Source organism: Euprymna scolopes, chromosome 28 (assembly GCF_053919585.1).
Source record: "Euprymna scolopes isolate OS-2025 chromosome 28, ASM5391958v1, whole genome shotgun sequence".
In the NCBI taxonomy this organism is placed as follows: Eukaryota; Metazoa; Mollusca; class Cephalopoda; order Sepiida; family Sepiolidae; genus Euprymna; species Euprymna scolopes.
This window is the reverse complement of record NC_136509.1, coordinates 46,960,737-46,982,421: the sequence shown is the minus strand read 5'-3', so window position 1 is coordinate 46,982,421 and position 21,685 is coordinate 46,960,737. Positions and strand designations below refer to the sequence as shown.

General features: G+C 35.3%; 1 protein-coding gene across 7 annotated transcripts in view; it reads right to left on the bottom strand.

Annotated features, from left to right (window-relative positions):
- The window catches only part of LOC145249588 (anoctamin-4-like), a 248,964-nt gene that overhangs the window by 28,366 nt on the left and 198,913 nt on the right, over positions 1–21,685 (bottom strand). For all 7 annotated transcript variants that reach the window (XM_080111292.1, XM_080111293.1, XM_080111286.1 and 4 more), the window contains 7 exons: positions 17,897–18,048; positions 14,228–14,346; positions 12,048–12,103; positions 9,726–9,829; positions 7,695–7,829; positions 4,753–4,910; positions 452–531 (listed from right to left, as the gene is read on the bottom strand). In XM_080111292.1, the coding sequence (XP_079967418.1) occupies positions 452–531; positions 4,753–4,910; positions 7,695–7,829; positions 9,726–9,829; positions 12,048–12,103; positions 14,228–14,346; positions 17,897–18,048 (804 nt within the window). The remainder of the gene's footprint in view (positions 1–451; positions 532–4,752; positions 4,911–7,694; positions 7,830–9,725; positions 9,830–12,047; positions 12,104–14,227; positions 14,347–17,896; positions 18,049–21,685) is intronic.

Here is a 21,685-nt window from a genome sequence, read left to right as displayed (position 1 = left end):
TAAGTAGAGAATGCACTCTACTATTAAAGGAAGTTGAAAAAGATTTGTTCTATATAGATGCACCATTCAGAAAGATTCTTCCTTTCACTTTTTCCTAGGCTTCAGAGGGCTTTGGCCGTGCTCCGGTTTGTTGATGAATGAGTCGATCAAAATCTTGGATACAAGAGATAAAGAGAAAACATTAAGTTTATAAAAGTAAAAAGGAAATCATATTTAAAAGTAGATGAGGACTCTCTGCTGAATCCCCCACTCCTAAAAAAAAAAAAAAAATTCTACTTTTTTAGGTGATTAAGTCATTTTAAAATCATAATCAGCAATTGTATCAGAATCAGCAATTTTGAACAGAATCAGTAATTGTATCAGAATTGGGAAAATATTGAAATTGTCCCATCACTATTATAAAAGTAATCTTAAAAATTAATTTCTATAAACAGTAAAAAGTAAGAAATACCTCTTCCTCTTCTGAATGAAGATTCCATTTCCACTGAATTATTGCCTGTTTTCGTTTCCAAAATTCTAAAAATAAGGTTCCTAAAAAAAAAGAATATATATCAATATAGATTTTTAAAGAGAATCAATCCACTGTAAAAAAAATAGAATAGATAAGTCAATAACTTAGAAAGACATGTCGTCACTTAGACTCCAGAGAACACCACTTGTTTTCACCAATGAGTGATCATTAGTGATGATTCTTGTGGGAACTTGAAATCTGACATTCCAATTAAGGGTCGGGTTACACAAAAATCAAGGAATAAACCAGAGACCTTTAGATTTTCAGAAACTATTAGGAATGGGTAACTAACTAACAGGAAATAAGGGATGAAAATAACAGGATCACTGGTAGCACCGAAGATGACAATAGGAAAAACGTTAATATGACCATAAGTTCACCAACATTTTTTTTTTTAATGGAAATCGCTAAAGACAAGGCATAAAACCCCTTGATGTAGTTAACAAGAACAAAGATTATTATCACAAAGACAAGAGATGCTTATTAATCTTATTCTTGGTAGGAGGAAAATACAAAGTACGAAAAGAGATCTACAAACCTGCAGTTCTTGGAAAGAAGTTGTATTAGAATGAGGTATTAAAACAGTAAATTGATGCAGACCACTCAACCAAGGAGTCAAATGAGTGGAATAAGCAGGTTATAGATCAGAAAATTCTGAAGAACACATGCCATGAAGACCAAGACTAGTGACATTACATCTGTGAGCGACTGATAAGAGGCTCAGGTCACCTGTCCTTCATGGCATTGAACCACCACTGTGGCACACATATCAATTGGTCGGCCATGTTGTGAATTGACGCAGCCAATGTTACTTCCACTGAGAGTTTGTATTCCTTTACCAGCTCCTATGTGATTTTATAAAATTTTTGGAATTTTTCACATGTGCATTAACATGGGGGAAAAAAAAGATGTAACCGATATAATACCAGTTTTTTTTTTTTTTTTTTAAGACATTCATGCAAATACTATGAAGTTACTTTTTGCCCAAAAATGGTAAAAAGTTCTTTTGTTCACTCAATGTCTATTTAAAATTAGACCTTTTTGCCGTGGGTTCAAAGATACCCTATCAAGGGAAGCAACTAGTTTGGGTGTGTGAGATAAAGTTTGAGAAACCATCTAAAGTTTTAGAAAGTAAAAATTAAATAGTAAAAAGCAAAACAGATCCATGGTGATCAGATATTTTCAATAACAGTAGAATTCACATTTATTTATGACTAGCTTGGGCGCCCGGCATTGCCCACGTGTTTGTAGGTGTAAAAAAAAAAAAAAAGAAAGAAAAAAAAAGTGGTACTAGGCAGGCTGGCTCGAACCCGCGACGTGAAGGTGGAAAAGAAAGTGAAAGACAACTTGACGTCTTACCGCTACGCCATGACGCAACCAGAAGTGTAAAACGTTCAAATTTAATGTAGTCAATCAAAAAAATGACTTGCAGAAATGGTGTTGCTTTTAAACCTACCATGAAGGTTGTTTTTAATATGGGGGGAAAACCAGCTCCCTCAAAAAAGGGGGAATCTGGCAGTATCCAAATAAATAGCAATTGTCTCAGTATGAAGGGTTTCCCCTACATTGACTAAGGATGAATTACAGAGCAGATACTACCCGAGTGGAAGGCCAGGCGGTTGCATTCCATTAGTTTCGCTTTATTTACACAAAAAAGACAACAAACAGCTGACAACGGGACAGCAGGAATTTTTTAAAACTCGATCAAACAGAAAAGATAGAGACGATATCCATTTGTGAATCTGAGATATTACGATCTTGGAAGTATAAGAAAACTTCACCCAGAATCTAACTGACATGAAAACCCCCGTCGAAAAAGCCTTTCGTGGACACACACAAATGCACGCGCCCATTTTGCCATTTATATATATATAGACTAGCGGGGGTACCCGGCGTTGCCCGGGTGAGAAACACGGGGGAAGGGGGTTAAAAAAGTTTTGATAGGTAGGTAGGATTGAACCCGAAGCCCTGAGGTGAAGTTGGAAAATAAAATGTGAAAAAAACATGACATGTTAACCAATCGGCTAGCAAGAAAGAGTTATTGAAAGACGTTTACATTTATTTAAGTAGGAAGAGAATTGACAGGTGCCTGCACCTAATGACTTAATGAGGTCAAGTGGAAATCGTGAAGTTAACATTTTCTGCAAGCGTTATGACGACGTAAACAGTAGCTAGTCAGCAGTTAACATTTTCTGCGGGCAGTTTTTAATGAGGTCAATAACTCGGTTTGTTTGTTTTTACCCAACTTTGGGGAAAACCAGCTCCCCGTTTATTAGGGGAGTATCTAGATGAAAGCAATTGCTTGATACGACGCTAAAAAGCTGACAGTGACCAAACGTTTAGATCGCTTTATGGAGACCACTGAGAACTGCCGATTTGAATTCAGTTTCACTTTTTTATACTGAAAAGCAAAAGATACACATATTGATCTAAAAATCTGAAAAAAAATAGCGCGTGAAAGTCAGGCAAATTAAATACACACGCGACCCCCGTTCATAACTCTTAGATATAATCATTTAGACGTGATATAAAAAGTTTTAAGAAGGAATGAACTGACCGAGAAGTCCAGCGAAAAAAGTCTTTTATAGACATACGCAAAAAGCGAACATACATACATAAACACATTTTCGCTTTTATATTTATAGATTAGCGAGGGTGCCCGACGTTGCCCGGGTGTTTGCAGGTGTGTGTGTTGGGGGGAGGTAGATCAAAACAATGGCCGAGTGTTTGGAGGTGTAAAAGAAAAAAAAATGTTTTAGCAGTAAGGTGGGCTCAAACCCCAAAGCCTTGACGCAAAAGGGAAAAAAAGCTGAGACACCTAACCATCTCGGCCTCGAGGGGAGAGGAATTGATAAGCGCATTAAGTTAACATTTACAAATTTAAATTGCCAGGTGTGAGGAAGTTAAGTCACGTGATGTTTGACCTTGAGTTTTACTGCAAAGCAAAAGAAAGACGCGAAAGAGGTTTGATTGACATGTGGCCGCTCGTCATCGCGGGAGAGTTACAACGACGTAAGCAATGGCTAATCAGCAGTGAATATTTTTAGTGCGGGGGCAGTTTTTAATGATTGTTTTTTTGGGAGAAGGAAGGAAAAGCGCCTCCCATCTATTATTAGGGGAGGAGTAATAAAGTAATTGATATGACGGCAGAGCCGACATTGACCAAACGTTTGAATATTCAATTCACGTTTCACTTTTTTATACCGTAAAAAGAAAGCAACACGCTGTGATCCAAAAATGTGGAATATTTCACTTTTCAAAGTCAGGCAACCTCGGTTGTTAACTCGTAGATATGATTTAGAGGTGATATAAAAAGTTTTAAGAATGAGTGACCCCCCCCCCCCCTCCCCGAACCAACCGGAAAAAAGCATTTTGCGGGCATACACAAAAATGGACACACAAACACATTTTCGCTTTTATATATATAGATGTCAATCTGTGGTACATATTACAAAAGCTAAGGATATGGGTGTCAAGACTAGGATGATTTGACATGGAATTACGCACTGTTAAACAAAATGACTCATTTGCATAGCCAGATAATAGGATTATTTGAATACCTCAACTATTTGTTCATATTTAAGTGTTCTGTAGTTGCTATCACTTACTGTAACGATGAAGAGAGAAAAATAAAGGTTTCTCAATCTCAAAGCGTGTGGGCTGTTTCACATGTCAGGCACTCATTTTAAAGTGAGAAAGAAACTTGGGTTTGTAGTTTTGGCATTAATTTGCACATATAGAGGACACATCCAAGTTTCTTTCTCACTTTAAAATGAGTGCCTGACATGTGAAACAGCCCATATGCTTTGAGATTGAGAAACCTTTCTTTTTCTCTCTTCATCGTTATAGTAAGTGATAGCAACTACAGAACAATTGAATATGAACAAATAGTTGAAATACTCAAGAAACCCAGTGTTATCTCCCTTGGAGAGAAACTGGTTTTTAAGTCAAAGTGACCCCCCCCCCCCACTACCTTAATAAAAAAAAATAAAAATTGAGTTTTGTTTTTTTATTTTACGGCCAGTATATTAACCCTTTTGGGTTTTTTGTTTTAAAGCTAAATCTAATAATTTGTGAAAAAAAATTTTATGCCTTAAGTATTTTATGTATTCATCGTGTTAGGTTTGTTTCTTTTGTAGAAGAAAATTGTCTCATTTCTTGTCTAGTCAATGAGAATATCCAAAAGATAATCATAGAAAAAAAGAATAGTTAAAACAAAACAAAAAAAAAGACCTCTTTACCCCACAAAGACATGAATATAGCAAAGAAGACGGTTGCTCCATTGTCTACAATTGTACTGATACGAGCATGGGAACAAGAGGCTGAAAGTTTCCAATATGGACATCGATGATCACACAACGGACACATTGTAATGTTCTGGCTCTCACAGATTTCATTGCTGGGAAAAAAAAAAAAATATAGACACCATCTTTATTAGGAAATTTTCATTTTTTGAAGACTTTTATAATTTTATATTTTTTTATTATCACTAAAATCATTTCACAAATAAAATTACAGAAACTGTTTTACTAACATGAAAGGTAAAATTTATTGATGATATTAAATAATAGCAAAACAATACAGACAAAAAATAGGGAAATGATACAGACAAAAAATAATAGGGATTTTTTTTTTTTTTTAAATTACATTTTCACCCCAAACAAGGCACATTGCCACTCTGGTGTAGGGGGCTACTATCAGGGTCAGCAACTACTGGGGCACTATGTAGGGATTTGGGAAGCAAGATGTCGGTTCACGTTGCACTTGAACTTTTGCATGTCAGTACAGTTAGGGAAGCAGGATCCTAGAATGGAATTCCAGAGTCTAGCGGTTCTGGGGAAGAAACTATTGGAGTAGAAAGATCTTTTACATCTAGGGATCTCTATGTGGGGGTGGGATTTAGCTGCCTGTCGGGTTTGTCGAGGGTGTCTGCGTCGTGGGGGCACAAGTGTCTGCAGTTCGTCAGAGCATTCACCATTAAAATACTTGTAAAACAAGCAGAGGGATGCAACGTTTTGTCGATGGGACAGAGGCTGAAGCTTAGATGCCAGTTCAGGGCCTATCAGATTGGCGACTCTTTTTTGAACCTTGTCTAGGAGTGAGAGACTAGTAGTAGACGCACCAGCCCAGATGTGACAACAATACTCCATACATGGGCGAATAGTGGCCTTATAGAGATACAGGATACTTTCAGGTGTCAGTAGTTTTCTAGCACGGTAGAGAGAGCCTACCTTTTTTGCAGCGGCCCTGGCAATGCTTTCAATATAATTGTTCCAGCTCATGTTTCCTGTGAACGTTAGGCCAAGCAGTTTGAAAGATGTACTCTTAGACAGGGAGTCACTGGCCATTGCTTTTGGTGGCAGAGAAGGTTTCTTGTAGTTATTGAAGGAAACCAGTTTAGTCTTGGCAGCATTGAATGTGACCATCCATTTAGGTCCCCATTCCACTACAGATTGGAGGTCATCCTCTAGTGTTTTTGCCATTTCTTTAGATATGTGTTCATTTGTTTTCCTGTCATGCCTGTTATAGAGTGTAGTGTCATCAGCATATATACCCATCTCAGAGGCAGTTTTGTCGGGGAGGTCATTAATAAATATCAGGAACAATAGAGGTCCAAGAATAGACCCCTGAGGCACTCCCGAATTTATATCACACTGTTTAGATGTTCAACCATCGAGGACAACCTGGATTTTTCTCTTATCTAAGAAGGATTTAATTATGCTAAGTATTCTACCAGTGATACCGTATGATCTAATTTTCCTGAGGAGACCTTTGTGCCATACCCTGTCAAAAGCCTATGATATATCAAGAGCTACAGCTCTGCCCTCCCCCGCTTTGTCCAGTGAATGGTATATACATTCAGAGATTACAGTGAGGATGTCAGCTGTGGACCGGGCTTGTCTAAATCCATATTGTTTGTCAGTCAGAAGTTTAGCATCTGTAAGGTGCCGGACTAGAGCATGGTTAATTTTTATGGTCTCAAATATTTTGGCGAAAAGTGGGAAGAGGCTAATGGGGCGATAATTTGATGGGTCAGTTCTTTCGCCAGAATTCTTGAATATTGGTACCACAGAAGCGGTTTTCCAACAGCCCGGAAAGCACGATTCATTAAGGCATTTGTTGTAGAGTTTGGAGAGAACTGGAGCTACTTCGGCTGAGCACTTTTTTTATTAGCACAGCTGGGATGAGATCAGGTCCACATGCTTTTGAAGTGTCAAGATTTTTTATGATAGCATGTACCTGAGCAGGGGTGATTTTTAGATCGTCTAGCGTGGCGTCTGTCTGCAAAGGAAAGTCAGGCAGGGGGTGGTTGGAAGGGTCCAGTGTGGAGTTCGAGGCAAACCGGCTGGCAAGCATATTAGCTTTGTCAGTTGCTGAGCAAACAACCCCGTGATTGTTGGTTAGTGGGGGAATTGTTGATTGCCCATTATTTACTACACTGTTGTAGATTTTCCAGAAGTCACGAAATGATACAGACAAAAAATAGAGAAATGATACAGACAAAAAATAGAGAAATGATACAGACAAAAAATAATAGGGTAATGATACAGACAAAAAATAATAGGGAAATGATACAGACAAAAAATAATAGGGAAATGATACAGACAAAAAATAATAGGGAAATGATACAGACAAAAAATAATAGGGAAATGATACAGACAAAAAATAATAGGGAAATGATACAGACAAAAAATAATAGGGAAATGATACAGACAAAAAATAATAGGGAAATGATACAGACAAAAAATAATAGGGAAATGATACAGACAAAAAATAATAGGGTAATGATACAGACAAAAAATAATAGGGTAATGATACAGACAAAAAATAATAGGGAAATGATACAGACACAAAATAATAGGGAAATGATACAGACAAAAAATAATAGGGAAATGATACAGACAAAAAATAATAGGGAAATGATACAGATAAAAAATAATATTCACATTTTGTGAAAATAATAGTTTACACATTGTTCCAATGTTTTATTTTTATGTTCAACTGACAGCGATTACCTTATATATTTTTTGTGGATACGGTAAAACAATTTTACTTTACTGGCATCCATGTTTCATGTTTTAATACGTTTTTTAAATAAAGACCATAATAAATAGAATTTAATTTAATTGTATTAAATTTTAAGTATAAAAATATAAAAACATAAGTTTCTTTTTTGCCTTACCTGACGTAGTTATCTCCCATGATAGCTAAACCATATATGGTGACTATTAAACCAACAATTGAAGCTGGAATCAACATGGACGTATAAAAGCCAAGCCAGGCAAAATAAAGGCCAACTTTCTCACCAAAATATTCCCTGAGCGAAAAAAAAAAAAAAAAAAATTATTTTAAATTTCAAATTGAAAAATTTAATATTTCCTAATAAAGTAAAAACAGGAAAAGAGGAGTCTAAAAAAAAAAAAAAAAAAAAATTGAAATAAAAGAAATCTTACACAACCAAAAAACAAGTGGTTTCATTGTGATCATTGTTAATTGTGAATATTTAGGGTGTTTTCTTGATTTTAATAGGGGGGGGGGGGTCATCACTTATTAAGGCCAGAAGACCACTCGAGGATAATGGTTAATGAGGGTCAAGTGGTTGGTGAGACAACGCCATAAGATCAATAATGGTGGAAATTGGGTAGAATTTGATTATTTAAGAGGATGGTTTAACAAGAACTTGTTTACATTGGACTTGAATATGACTGCAGTACTGTGTTGTACAGACTGGTAGTTCAAGGAAAGAAACTTTGTTCATGGAAGTTTCGTTTAGTTTTAGGCACTGATATAGAGTAATGAAATTGTTGACAGTGCTTGTAGCTAAACGAATGTTTGTTGCAAATGTTTTTACAGGATGAGGATACCAGAGATTGACGCTCAGCTGAACACCTTTCATGAAAATATTGCTAGAGTAGGTAGAGAAAGACTTGCAACATCTCTTCTGTGAGAAAGAGGTAATAGGAAATAGAAAAGAACCGCCCACTAGATTTCGAAGGCAGTTTTGTATCCTGTCAAGGTGGGAAAGGGTATTCTCAGCAGCTGAAAGAAAAAAAAAAAAAAACTTTGCTGCAAGTGTTTCTAATTTCACACCTGCTCTCCATGTGATTCAATCGAATGGGTTTGCATCAAGTTGTTTGCAGCTATAGCATTTCTTACGCACTCAAACCAGATCTTCCTTTTTCTACCACACTCCATAGTACCTAGAATATGCAGGCAGGTTCCTCCATATTTGTAATTTGATTAGCCTCATCTTTTCTTCTCTACAATTTCCATTCTAACAAACATGACGTTGCTAATCTCAGTCTTTTTTATAAATATTATCATAGCATGTACTCTTTAGAATTGTCTGATCCATTCCCTGTTTTTTTTTTGCCCGTTTGACTTAATAGTCTCCATCAATTCACTGTTTTGATGCCTTATTTTAATAGTTTCCTATTCCCGTAGTTTCTTTCCATAAACTGTAGGCTCGTGGAACTCTCTTCCTACCGTTTTCTTACTAAATTTTCAAGACCAAAATTAACAGGCATCCTATTTTTACAATAATCATTTCCATAATGGAATGTTTTTCTTTATTACAAACATTCATTTTTTTTTTGTATTTAAATCCACGTTATTTCTTATTTCTTTTAACTTCACAGATTAAAATGGTGTACACTCGTTTAGTATTATACAGATTTTTAGTATTAACCTGTAGACTATCGTTTTTCTTTCATCCACTTCCCACAGAGGAATGGAAAAATAGCTACAGAAAATATCTGATTATCGTTAGACCACAATCTCCAAGAAAAAGGCATGACTAGCTTAATTGTCCTGTCTCACTACATATTTCCTGTTCATGATGTAAACTGGATTTCTAGCTGGTTCTGCTGGCGTCTAATTTCTAGCGGGTTCTGCTGGTGCCTAATTTCCAGTGGGCGCGCGCTGTCTGCGTCTAATTTCTAGCGGGTTCTGCTGGTGCCTAACTTCCAGTGGGCTCGCGCTGTTTGCGTCTAATTTCTAGCGGGCACTGCTGGCGTCTAATTTCTAGCGGGCACTGCTGGCGTCTAATTTCTAGCGGGCGCTGCCTGCATCCAATTTCTAGAAGAAATTTCCTCTCACTACTTAACATCTACACCATTACTCCACTTGAATGTTTTGCAGCGTTTTCGTCTTTACACTAAAAAAAAAAAAAAAAGAAAAGGTTAAACTATTTTATAGAAATCTCATGACTTACTTAATGTAGTGAAGAGGCTGAAATTTGAAAAGTTGAGTCCAGTGAGCCCAGTTTTCATATAGGTCTTTGCGAATGTTTGATTTTGTATTCTTTTTCCAATGACCCTGCAAAGATCAAAAGAAATTTACATGTTAAATGTCGAAAAAATAAAGTCAAACAATTTGAAGGAATCTATTGAATAAAACAGATCACCCAAATATTGTGTCAGCCATTTTCATTTGTTAATATTGGGTTAAATTAAAACAATCTCTTTATTGAGGCCATCGGCATAGTTATAATGTTTGACAAAAACCAGCTGTCATTTCAAGCACGTATTGTCTCCATCTTTACACTCACAATATTTTCACAAACTGAAAATGGTGAATTACACAAATCACTTTTTAGAGAATGAAGGATTTATCCAACCAAATAATTGACTTATGGCTGAAAGGTCAAATCGTTAATAAGAAAGAGGGAATGCTTAATTATATAATAGCTTTTGTAGATCATTTTAAAACGTGTTCTTAATTTTGTTGATTCTTCCAAACAGATGAGAACTGCACCTACCACTCTTTCTCAGTCATATTGGATGGCATATATGCCTAAATATCATTGACTTTCATTTCTCATAAATTTTGGTATATCATAATCTTTTGATCTCTTTATGATCCTCCGTCTGAAATTCTTCCCGTTTCCCAACATAACTCATCTTATATGAAAAACTTAGAATTTGTGTTCAAAAGGTGCCTTTCTAAATTATCTTCAAAACTGACCAAACTTCCAACAAGTTTTCTTCTTCATATTATTTGTATTGTTCAAATTACTGTTATCTATTACACCATGGATGCTTGCATCTGAAATGTTCTGAAAATAAAACTCAAGATGAGAACAGTAGTCAGAATAATCCAAATATGAATTATCAATCCTTATCTAAAAAATTCAGAAACATAATTTTTTTATTATTTCTAAATTGTAAATAGAAGAAGCCCTCCTCCTCACACACAATGTAGCATAGACAAAATGATTTTTCTTTCTTTTCTTTACAGCCATATTTAAAAGACGAATGAATTTATAAAAATTATCAAAATGTTAATGTCTATATGAATGAATACAGAAGATTTTGTTTCATGTTTACAAGAAAGATTATTATTTTAAATGTTTCTGTCAAGTTTTGTAGAAGAAAACTTTGTGACAAGTTATGAGCAAAATAGTGATGTGCATTCAACGATTTAATTTCATTACAAAATTAATTCCACCCAAATGAATTTTGGTTCATTAATACCCAAATCAGCCATTTTTATTCTTTTGCTAAAATGCAAATATAAAACAAGCCTCCACCACAAAGACATCCTGGCAAAAAATAAATAAATTTAAAAAATCAGTGAGTATCCATTTCTGTTTATTTGGAGAGTCAGTGAATACTACTCCTCCCAAATAGCATTTTACAAATACTTTTTTACATTATGAATAAACACTTAACATTTTCAGTGAAAAAAAAGGTCAATTACTTCTTGGGTGTGCAATTTTTATTTCCAATTTTTTTTTTCAGACATATTGTGAGTAAGGAATAACATTTTTGGGTTGTTGTCCAGAATTCCTCCTACCTTAATAAAATTAAAGAAAAATCGTGATGAAACTAAAATATATTCCAAAAATCATAAATTGATCCAGTAGTTTTTTTTCAATGAGAAAATAAAAATTTTATGAATAACCAAGGAGCCACTATCTTATCTACCATTTTGAAAACCATCTCAAGAAAGGGAGATAACTCAACAATAATTAAAACTTGCAAGATTTATATTTCAATGCCTATGAATTCGCTTAAAAATAATTTTCTTTATAAAAATAAAACTACTGTATTAATCTATGTGATTTTTGGAATATGATAGTTTTATTTCATCACAGATACGTACATCATACAATTTTTTTGTTATTGTTTTTTTTAATATAGAGGAAATTTCAAACAAGGACCCAAACTTCTACAATTTAAATCAATTTTATTAAATGGTTTTATCAACACAAATCGTCCGGAAAGAGTTATGAAAACAAAACACAAAATAATTTGAATTTGCGAACGTATATGTATTACAGGAATGAGATTGAATTCAGGCCTCTCATTTCGTCTCTAGCCCATGTCCTGGCAATAGACGAAGGAGGAACTATTACATTTAGTCATGTACTGTTTATAACTTGTGGAAGAAAAGTTTAGGTGGATGTGTAAGTTGCCTCCTCACAACCAGTGTTCTTATCAGCCCATGTATCAATAACACCGTGAATGAGAACATGCTAGTGTTCAAGAAAACTGATCGTAATTATATAATAGTTTAATAGTTAAAGATTTACCTCGTGTAATGGAAAGCAGGAAATGTAGTAACCATCGCTTATCATTTTTTTGATGCCTGAAAATACAAATAAAAACATTTATTTTTTAACAAAATATTAAAAAAAAAAAAACAAAAAAAAAACAACTTTCAAATATATAAAACGTTTTCTTTACTAATTTTATAATTTATAATAATTCTATTAAAGTTATCAAAATACTAGCAAAACCTATGCTTTGTAGTAGAAATGATATTTTTTTATTTAAAGAAATTATTCTTTCAACCTATAAAATCTCTGGTTCTACACACACTCCCTATACTGTTCAGATTTAATCTTCCGCACAGATCAACAGATCTAAACTCATCTTTAAAATTTTCATTACACATCCATCGTCTCATTCTCAGACCATTTCTCTCCATGCAATGCATGTCCTCAACCCTCACCAGCCAGGTTTCACTTCCATACATCACACTGTATACACATGCCTGATTTAGACTCTTTGGTCAACAATAATGATGCTTTACTAGTTAGAAATGGCAGATTTTCCTGAATTTATTTAATTCACTAATAACGCTTGCAATCACACAAGCACCTGCTGCTGTGCTCTAATGATATCACCAAGATAACAAAACTTTTTATTCAACATTCGAGTTCTCATCTGTCTTCATTGTCTGACAGTTCTGGCTCACAAAACTGGTTATCCTCTCTCAACTTACACGGTGCCTTCAATAAGTTTCCAGACTTTTTTTGAACAGGCATTTAAAATTGTTGTAAACTCTTGAAAAATCAATATGTTATTGCTATACATCTTATGAGATGACTGAACAATTTTTATGATTTCAGATTCAAATGAACAGCTACAACAGGAACTGAAATACACCCTACTTAGGCCTGATTGTCACAGTTGGTGAATATTATAAAATGCAATATGGACGTGAGGATACTTTAGAAGAACAATATGCAATAAAATTGTTTTAAACTTGGAAAAAATGCCACAGAAACGTATGGAATGCTTCAGACTGCTTTTAGACCATCTTGCATGAATTGAGCATCAGTTTTTTTGAGTGGCATAAGAGATTCAAGGAAGATAGGAAATCTGTGAGGGATAATGAGGAGTGAGGGAAGTCAGAACACCAGAGTTATGGATAAGGACCATCGTGTGTCTATAGAGACAATAAGTGCATAGTTTGATGTGTAGTAACTGTACACATAATTATTCACGAGAAATGGAAAATGCAAAAGATTTGTGTGAAGTTTGTCCATCCTTGTCACAGACTATTTGATCAAGATGGGCTGCAAGATAGTTTCTCACCCTCCCTATAGCCCAGATTTTGCGCCCTGTGACTTTTGGTTATTCCCTAAGCTTAAGAAAAACCTTAGAGGCTGTCGTATGAGGCAATCGAGGAGATGAAAGAGTCTGTGACGAGGGTCATTGACATGCTGAACAAGAGGACTTCCATCCATAGAGCCTTCCAGAAGTTGTTGGAATGATACAAGTGCATTGCAGCTGGAGGAGATTACTTTGAAGGGGACAATAGTTTCATGTGCGTACTATCAATAAAAGTGTCCATACGAAAAAAGTCTGGAAACTTATTGAAGGCACCTCGTACATATAATCGCTCTGCAGGTCTTGTGTATCCAATGTTTACAAGTATCGCTAATAAAATGTTCACTGATTAAAAAAACAATCTGCAATTGTTTTTGTTCTTGTCTAAAACTCCTTATATAAAAAAATAAAAATAAAAAATCTGTATGATGTACATACCCATGGCAAAATGAAATCGTATTCTAAAAATCATGTAAATTGATCAAGTAGTTTTATTTTTTTTAAGAATAAAATTTTATGAATATTCCAGAAGTGACTGTCTCATTCACCATTAAAAAAAAAAAGGAGGGGGGGGGGGGAGAAATTCGGCAATAATTTGTACTAGATTTATGTTGTAATGCCTACAAATTCACATTAATCACTTAATGATTTTTTAATACAAATAGAAGTACTTGATCAATTTGTGATTTTTAGAACATGATATTTTCATTTTGTCATGTGTATGTATATCATACAGATTTTTCTGGGAGGAAAAAAAAAAAACTTGTTTTTATTATAGTTTAAAGTAGATATAGTTTTCCAGTTCAGTTGAAATGAAGAAAAAGAAAATTAAAAGTATGCGGATGCTTCATGGCAGGAACAAAATAATGCTTACCAAAAGAGTATGCCTTTGAATCTTCACTGCCAAATGCTGTCCGCCGCAGAATGTAATCCACAATCCTCGATCGCATTCCTTGTGTGAAAATATTTTCATGATTTTCAGGAAATTCATAGCTGAAAAATTAAAAAGATTACTTTTCTTTAAAATAACAATTTATTTTTATTCTAAGAGGACATTTTGTTGGACATTAGCTAGTGTTCATTTGATTTAAAAGGATTCATTAAGAGAAATTAAGATACATCATAAAAAGGATGTATTTTAGACAAGGAGGTCAGCAATGATTTTTTAAGCATTTGAACTACTCATGGGAACAAGTTTAGTTCAAATTTGATTGAAGGCATCAAATTGCAAGTATCTGGTAATGAAGTTTGGACCAGAAATATTTGCAGTCTTGTATAATAATTAAGATACAGCCTTATAACACAGCATCTCTGTCTTTCTTTTGTAACATTATCAACATGCCCCTCTGGAAGTGTTAGGTAGTACATAAATAAATAAAAAAAAAAAAGTATGACAAAAGATAAGAAGAAATAATTTTATCGGATAAACAAAGGTGTAGGAAATGGGTTTATCAGCAGAACAATGGAGAGAAAGTTGTTCACTGAGTAAGCCAAAACGAAAGCTGCGATGAGATTGTTGGTTAAGGTGTGGCAGTGATAAAAACAAGCTGAGCATGCAGGGTCCCCCTTCATGAGAAAAAGATTTACTTTCACCATGACTAATGTTTGTGAAAATTTTTTAACAAATCCAAGGCTTAATTATTAAGAAAAGTGCAAACAGACAAACAGAAATGAATTACTAGGTCCAATCCTTCTTTTGCTGGGGGACTAACAAAAGGATCAAACAATGGATGTATACATATTTAGAGTTGGTTTGCGGACACTTTGGAAAGTGGCCATCAGTTTACGACATTAAGAACAGTTTATGAATGGTCTTAAGTTTATGATAGTTGGCGACAGTTTGGAGTTGAGGAATTGTGAATTCGACTCAATTGAAGGCAGGTCAGGATAGCTTTGGAAGATTGAAATCAGCAGACATAAATTGACAATTTCGGTCTAGATAGAAAAACTAAGAAACGGATGTTAGCGCTTAGAGGGCAGTTTCCTACAATGGTGTCATACACGCATCCAGAATGTATTTTCTTTTGCGTTATTTTAGTTTTTTATATACTTGTTAAGCAGCGCGCTTGACAGCCGTTAATGTGAGAAACAACAACATGGCCATAAGAGAAGAAAAAGAAATCCACAGCAGAACAGTGTTGGGGGGTTGATGATCGTCGTCAAGCAGGGGACCATGTGGTCTCACACTTTCTATCTCCTCCCTCTTTCTTGTTTTACAGCAAAGTAAACGGACATGGCAGATTGCATCATCATCTTCAAGATATGGAGCTGATTGATGCAATAATAAATTAGTGTAGGAAAAACACAAGACTTTTTGGATTCCAGCTGTGAGACTGTTCACAGTCAGACAAGATCACTACAGCATGCCATAGGCACAGACACCAGCCTAAGAAAAACAAGGTATGTTTTAAATTAAGCCAAATAAAATAAGAAAGTCGAAGATAGTAAAGCTCTCCCAATCTTTAAGTTTAGACCACCTACTGTTTTCATAGAGTCTTCAAAAAAAAAAAAAAAACGGGAAACAAGTTAATTTCTTTAAGGGAGCAAAAACAAGACACTGGAGATAAAGGAAAAATAAGTATGGAATATGGGAAAGGATGGTGATCTCCAAGATGGATTATTTTTGGAATTGGCATCATTAAGCTTGGAATATAGAGAGTAGTAAAAAGTGGGCTTTGAGTTTAGTTTCAGCAGCCTCGTACTTCTTGCTTCCCTTATTTTATCCTTTAGTCCTCACATTCCATGAGCGAGATTTCTGACAAAGGAGGAAGAATTGATGTGTTCCGGATCAAAATCTATCCATCTAACATTTATTGTTGACTAGTTTTTGACCTTGAAGTGGTAATTTTTTTTAGCTTCTTATGTCAAGTAGCTTCATGCTTTGTTTCCATTGTCATTTATCGGCTGCTGGGATTTCATTGGCCAAGTGTTTCATCACCTTCTGGCAGTTTATGTAACCTTCGCAGAATACAAAGACGATAATAATAAGTACCAAAGATTTTATGTTTCAAGTTTCTAATATCTTCAACTCCAGGGTTAAACGATAAAGTTATTGCCCTAAAAGAAAACAATACAGTTTTATTTTAAAACTTTTATTGAAAAATCAATTCAGATAACTTGATTATGTAGTAGAGCTGACATCAATTCAATGTAGCTGCCTTCAGCCTCAATCACCGCCTCAATATAGGGTCCAGAACTGGGAGCATGCCTTTTCCACAAATGCTGGCAGGAGCTTAGCGAATACTTGGTGGATGACAGCAATCAGGCTGGCTTTGGTGTTTTGGGAGGTCATGTTGGTGATGTTCTTGACATATGACCAAACAAAGTAGTCCAGCAAGTTCAGGTTATGGGAAGAAAGGGGACCAGTGAGAGAAGAATATTCCTCCTGAAGCCAAGCCTGGGTTTCTTTGGACTTATGGGTCAGTGCAGAGTCCTGCTGCCACACATAGGGCTGTCAGTGGCCCTCTGATTGCACCAGGAGATCACCACACTCTTCAGCATATCCAGATATACTTTGCTGTTGATTTTCAAGGTGACTTCAAGATGTGAGGTGGCATGATGTTGCCCTCACTTGAAGCCATACCAAAGACCATAATTGTGGCTGGAAATTGTTTTCATCACCCTGGGCAATCAAATGATGCATTTTGAGGGTGCTGGCAATGGTCCTGCTGTCATAACTTGGATCGGTAGAGAGCAGGAGTTGTACAATGGTGCATCTCCAATCTTGCTTGGTTAATATTGTGTTACTTTCAGACATGATAAAAGGCTCCTATTGCTCTTGGTATTTGTACACAATTGGCCAACTAGTAGATGGTCTGAAGAAAAAAAAACAAAAACAAAGAAAACCCCAAAAAAACGGTTTTCATCAAATGAAAGGTTAGGGTTGAGGTTTAGGGTTAGGTTTAAGGTCATATCATCTTTTCTAGGTTGGAATTTACATATTTTCACGAGACCGGTATCGTTTTGAAGCTTGACCCTTCGGACGACAAATATCAAAAATTTGGCTAAAAACATTAATTCCTTCACCCTCAACTGGGCAGTTTTCTACAAGGAGGCTCATTTTTTTTTTTTTTTTGCGTTGCCATTTTTGCAAGTCATCGTATTGGTTGAATTGACTTTACTAATTTCAACGTTCTGAACTTCCGGTTGCGTCATGGAGTAGAAGTAAGACGTCAGATTTTCTTTCACTTTCTTTTCCGCCTTCGTGTCATGGGTTCGAGTCTGCCTGCCTACTACCACTTATGCCCATAAGCCTGGCGAATTCTTACAAGAATGAAACGCGGAATATTCTGTGTAGCTTAATTGCCATATATATTTTTATAACTTACTACATACATACATACATATATATATATATATATATATATATATATATATATGTGTGTGTTCTGAGACAACATATTTTGCTAGTAATAAGTTAATTCAAAATTTAACTAAATTCAAAGCGAATGAGTCTTGCTGACCAGGTGTCAGCACAAAGTATTGCTCCATATTTGACCTTGAAAGGTCAAGTATCTAGAGAACGTTATAAACTTCAACTCACATAAATTCTTTATCGCGAACATAAGCACATTTGTATTTTTTGGACATTTTTTTGAAGACTTCCTGGTTGCACAAAAATGGAATCTTTAGTTTGTTGCCAAAGTCATGTACAAACCTCCAACAGCGTTGAGCAAGGCTGGCTGTAGTGACCACCTAAATTCACAAAAAGGTAGAAAAGGAATTTTTATTAATGACAAGAGGAACAGAATAAAGCATTTTTAATATATAAAAATGTATTATTATACTAATCAACATTTGTTTGCCCAGGACTTTTTGTTTTATATATTTAAATAACACAAAATACATGCTAAAATATTCTTTAGTTTTGGGATTGAGTGATATTTGAAATAAAATTACTTTAATTTTTCTAATTAGATGTAATTTATAATTAACTGAACAATATCTAATACAGGATATCCAGCATCTGTAGAAAGTTAAAGTTATAAAAGCTGACACAAGAAATAATCTTTTCTCCCTTGAGCACCGATGATTATGTAGTGATCTTATTTTGGTCTACAATCTCCTCAATGATATATCCTGTAACTTATTATTCACACTCCTTCACCTGAAAGCAGTCTACACGGACATCACAATAAAACTATTTCCCCACTGATTTCAATTGAAGTAGAGGAAGGCCACTTTCCCAATCAGGATCCTTGGATTCTGGAATAAACTTCCAAGGGAGGTAATAAATACATCAACAACACAATTCAAGGTGAATTTGGACAGCATCCTTTTCTGTGTACATTTTTAAAACCACTTTTCTCTACATTGCAATTGAAGCATAATTGTTTTATTTTTTTTTTCTAAATAAATTGAAAAAAGAAAAAGAAAAGAAAAGTCACTCATCTCTCTTAGCAACCTATGTATTAGGTTGAGAAGAAAGTTCTTGTAGAATTTTTAATTTTGATTTCAAATGATGTATTTTAAAATAAGTTTTTGTCATAATATCTTTATTTTATATATCATTTGAAAGAGCATTCTTCGCTCTATCTAAACATTTAAATTACAATCGATTTAAAACAAATAGAAGAAGTGCATTCTGGTCCACAAAGTATGTCGGAGCAGCCCGTTGAAATTCCCCAATAGGAGCATCTCAGGCAATTAGCTTCAAACAGACACCTTGAAGAAGATGAAGCCTGGAAAAGTAGATCATCTATGACTTAATAGATAGATATGTCAGTTAAGCAGATAACTATTCTAAAACTACATTAACCAAAGTCCTAAGATAAATACCTTCCAGTTTGAACAAAAGTGGTACAACAATATCACAGACATCCATAGAATGGAAATATGTCACAAATTTCTTTTAAGCATGGCAGAAATATACAACTGATGAATGATACACCTGTAGAATTTTCACAAGTCTCACTAGTTTTATGTATTATCAACTAGCAGGGAGACCCGATGTTGCTCGGAATTGAATTAAGTATCAACAAATGTTCCACCCTCCCATACTTTTATTGTCATCAAAATCTATGAAATTGTCCATTTTTTAATGAAGTCGATTGATTGCCTGCTCTAGTTAGGAATTTCTTTCCCTTTGCAAAATTGAATCATGTTCCGCAAAGTAAAAAAAGAAAATTTCCTCTACAAAACAACCAAACCAAACTCGAGGTATAAATATTTGGAGATATAAAGAACTTTAAGTATAAAATCTTTTTTTTTTGATTACTGCATTCATCATTAAATGACCCAAAAGTTATATAATTAGACAAGATGACCAAACCAAAATTTCTCAGAAAATATGGAAATATCTGTAAAAAAAATACCTCAAAGATATTGTCTTTTAAATTAAAATTTAATAAGTAAAACATGCATGATCTCCTGTTAGTGAACAGTGAACGAGGCATTAAAAAAAAAAAAATGAGTATGTTTAGCATTTGCCTCTCTCCCCCCCCTTTAGCCCCAAAGAAGAGACGTTGCGAGCCTGTCTTTGTTTTATCGATATTTCCATGGCAGATGCTCGTCTGAGCTCCAATCCCTCGTCCCTCCTCGCCAATCTTTCACGAGAAACACCCGTCTGGCTGAAACTACTGTCAATAATTTTCCCCACTCTTTATCTGTGCCTAAATCCAAACGTAGATTCCATGAGCAAAGCTTCTTTCTTAGAACTGCACGCCAGTGGAACTCTCTGCTGCTTGCCTGTTTCCCACCTGACTACAACTTGGACGTCTTCAAGTCCAACATAAACAAACTCCTGACAAACCGCCCCCTTAAGTAAGACACTCTATCAAAACCCCTAATACTAATGATTACTACAATACTATCTCATTGATTACTGTACGCGCAATAACCCTTATCCCTGAGTGGCCTTCGGGCCTTGATAAGTGGTGACCCCCATGAAAAAAAAAAAAAAAAAAACTCCAGGGGACATCAAATCCTGGTGAAAATGAACAAATGGGGCAGTTTTAGACTGTAACATTTAAATTTGAGTTCAGCACCATGCAAAACTGCTAAATAGACATACACAGAAAATCTTGGACAAATACAGTAAAATAGTCCCAAAAATGGAGTGTTTTTATTAGCTCTGAAAGAGCCCCTGGAGCACAACCAAGAGTTATCGCGACGTATAGACAAACAAAAGTATATAGAAATCAGTTACAACTTTTCAGAAAGTTGTATAAAAATCCAAGGCATCAATTTTTTTAATAAGCACAAAAGTGTCAATTTTAGCCATTTAAACCTGAAAGGCACCTCTAGGGGGGGCAACCGGAGTTTTCCCAGAAAATTTGTTCTGTTACTTTTTTACTCATATCATGTTTAATGTTTGTGCAAAATTTCAAAACCTTCCAAGGCGTAGTTATTGAGAAAAGTGCAGACAGACGAACGGACAAGGGTGAATTTATAGGTCGGAGGGCCAATAATATGCGTTAAATGTGATAATTAAGGAAATATTCAATATCTCTATTATATAAAGGGAACTTTGTGTGTGTGAATTTTTCCCCTATGCACTCGGAAATGGATGGGCTGATTTTTTTTTTGATTTCACACAAGGGTACTTGATGTGTCTGGAGATGTTCTTATGTAGGCTTTGTATCAGAATGCATCTGATTCGTATCAAATATAGATAATAGAGGATGTAAGGGGCTACTATTTGAGGCCATGTCTAGGAAAGATTAACAAGATATTTGCTTATGTTACATTTAAACTTCTGCATATCAGTACATCCAGGGAAGCAGGCAGCAGGAAGGGAATTCCAAATTATAGCTGTTTGAGGGGAGAAACTACCAGAATAGAAAGCTTTCTGGCATTTAGGGACAATAACAGTGAAGGGGTGAGATCTTATTGCTACGCAGGTTTGTCGGGGATATGTACGTCGAGGGGGTACAAGTAAAACGAGTTCAACAGAATACATTCCATTAAAATATTTGTAAAACAGGCACAGCGATGCAACATTGTGGCGATGGGACAAGGGTTGGAGCTTAGTTGATAAAGTAGGACAGATTAGATTGAAAACTCCTTTATAGACTTTATCTAAAAGGGAGAGACTAGTGGTAGATGCACCAGCTCAGATGTGGTAACAATACTCCATGCATGGGCGAATGGTGGCCTTGTAGAGGTACAGGATACTCTCAGGTGTGAGCAGTCTTCTAACTCGATAGAGGGAACCCACTTTCTTTGCAGCAGCCTTTGTTGCCTGCAAATGTTAGGTCAAGGAGTTTGAAGGTAGAATTCTCAGGTAGGGTGCTATTTTTCATGGATATAAGTGGTTGGAGAGGCGTCTTGTAATTGTTAAAGAAGAGCAGCTTAGTTTTACTAGCATTAAATCATAACCTAACAACACGAG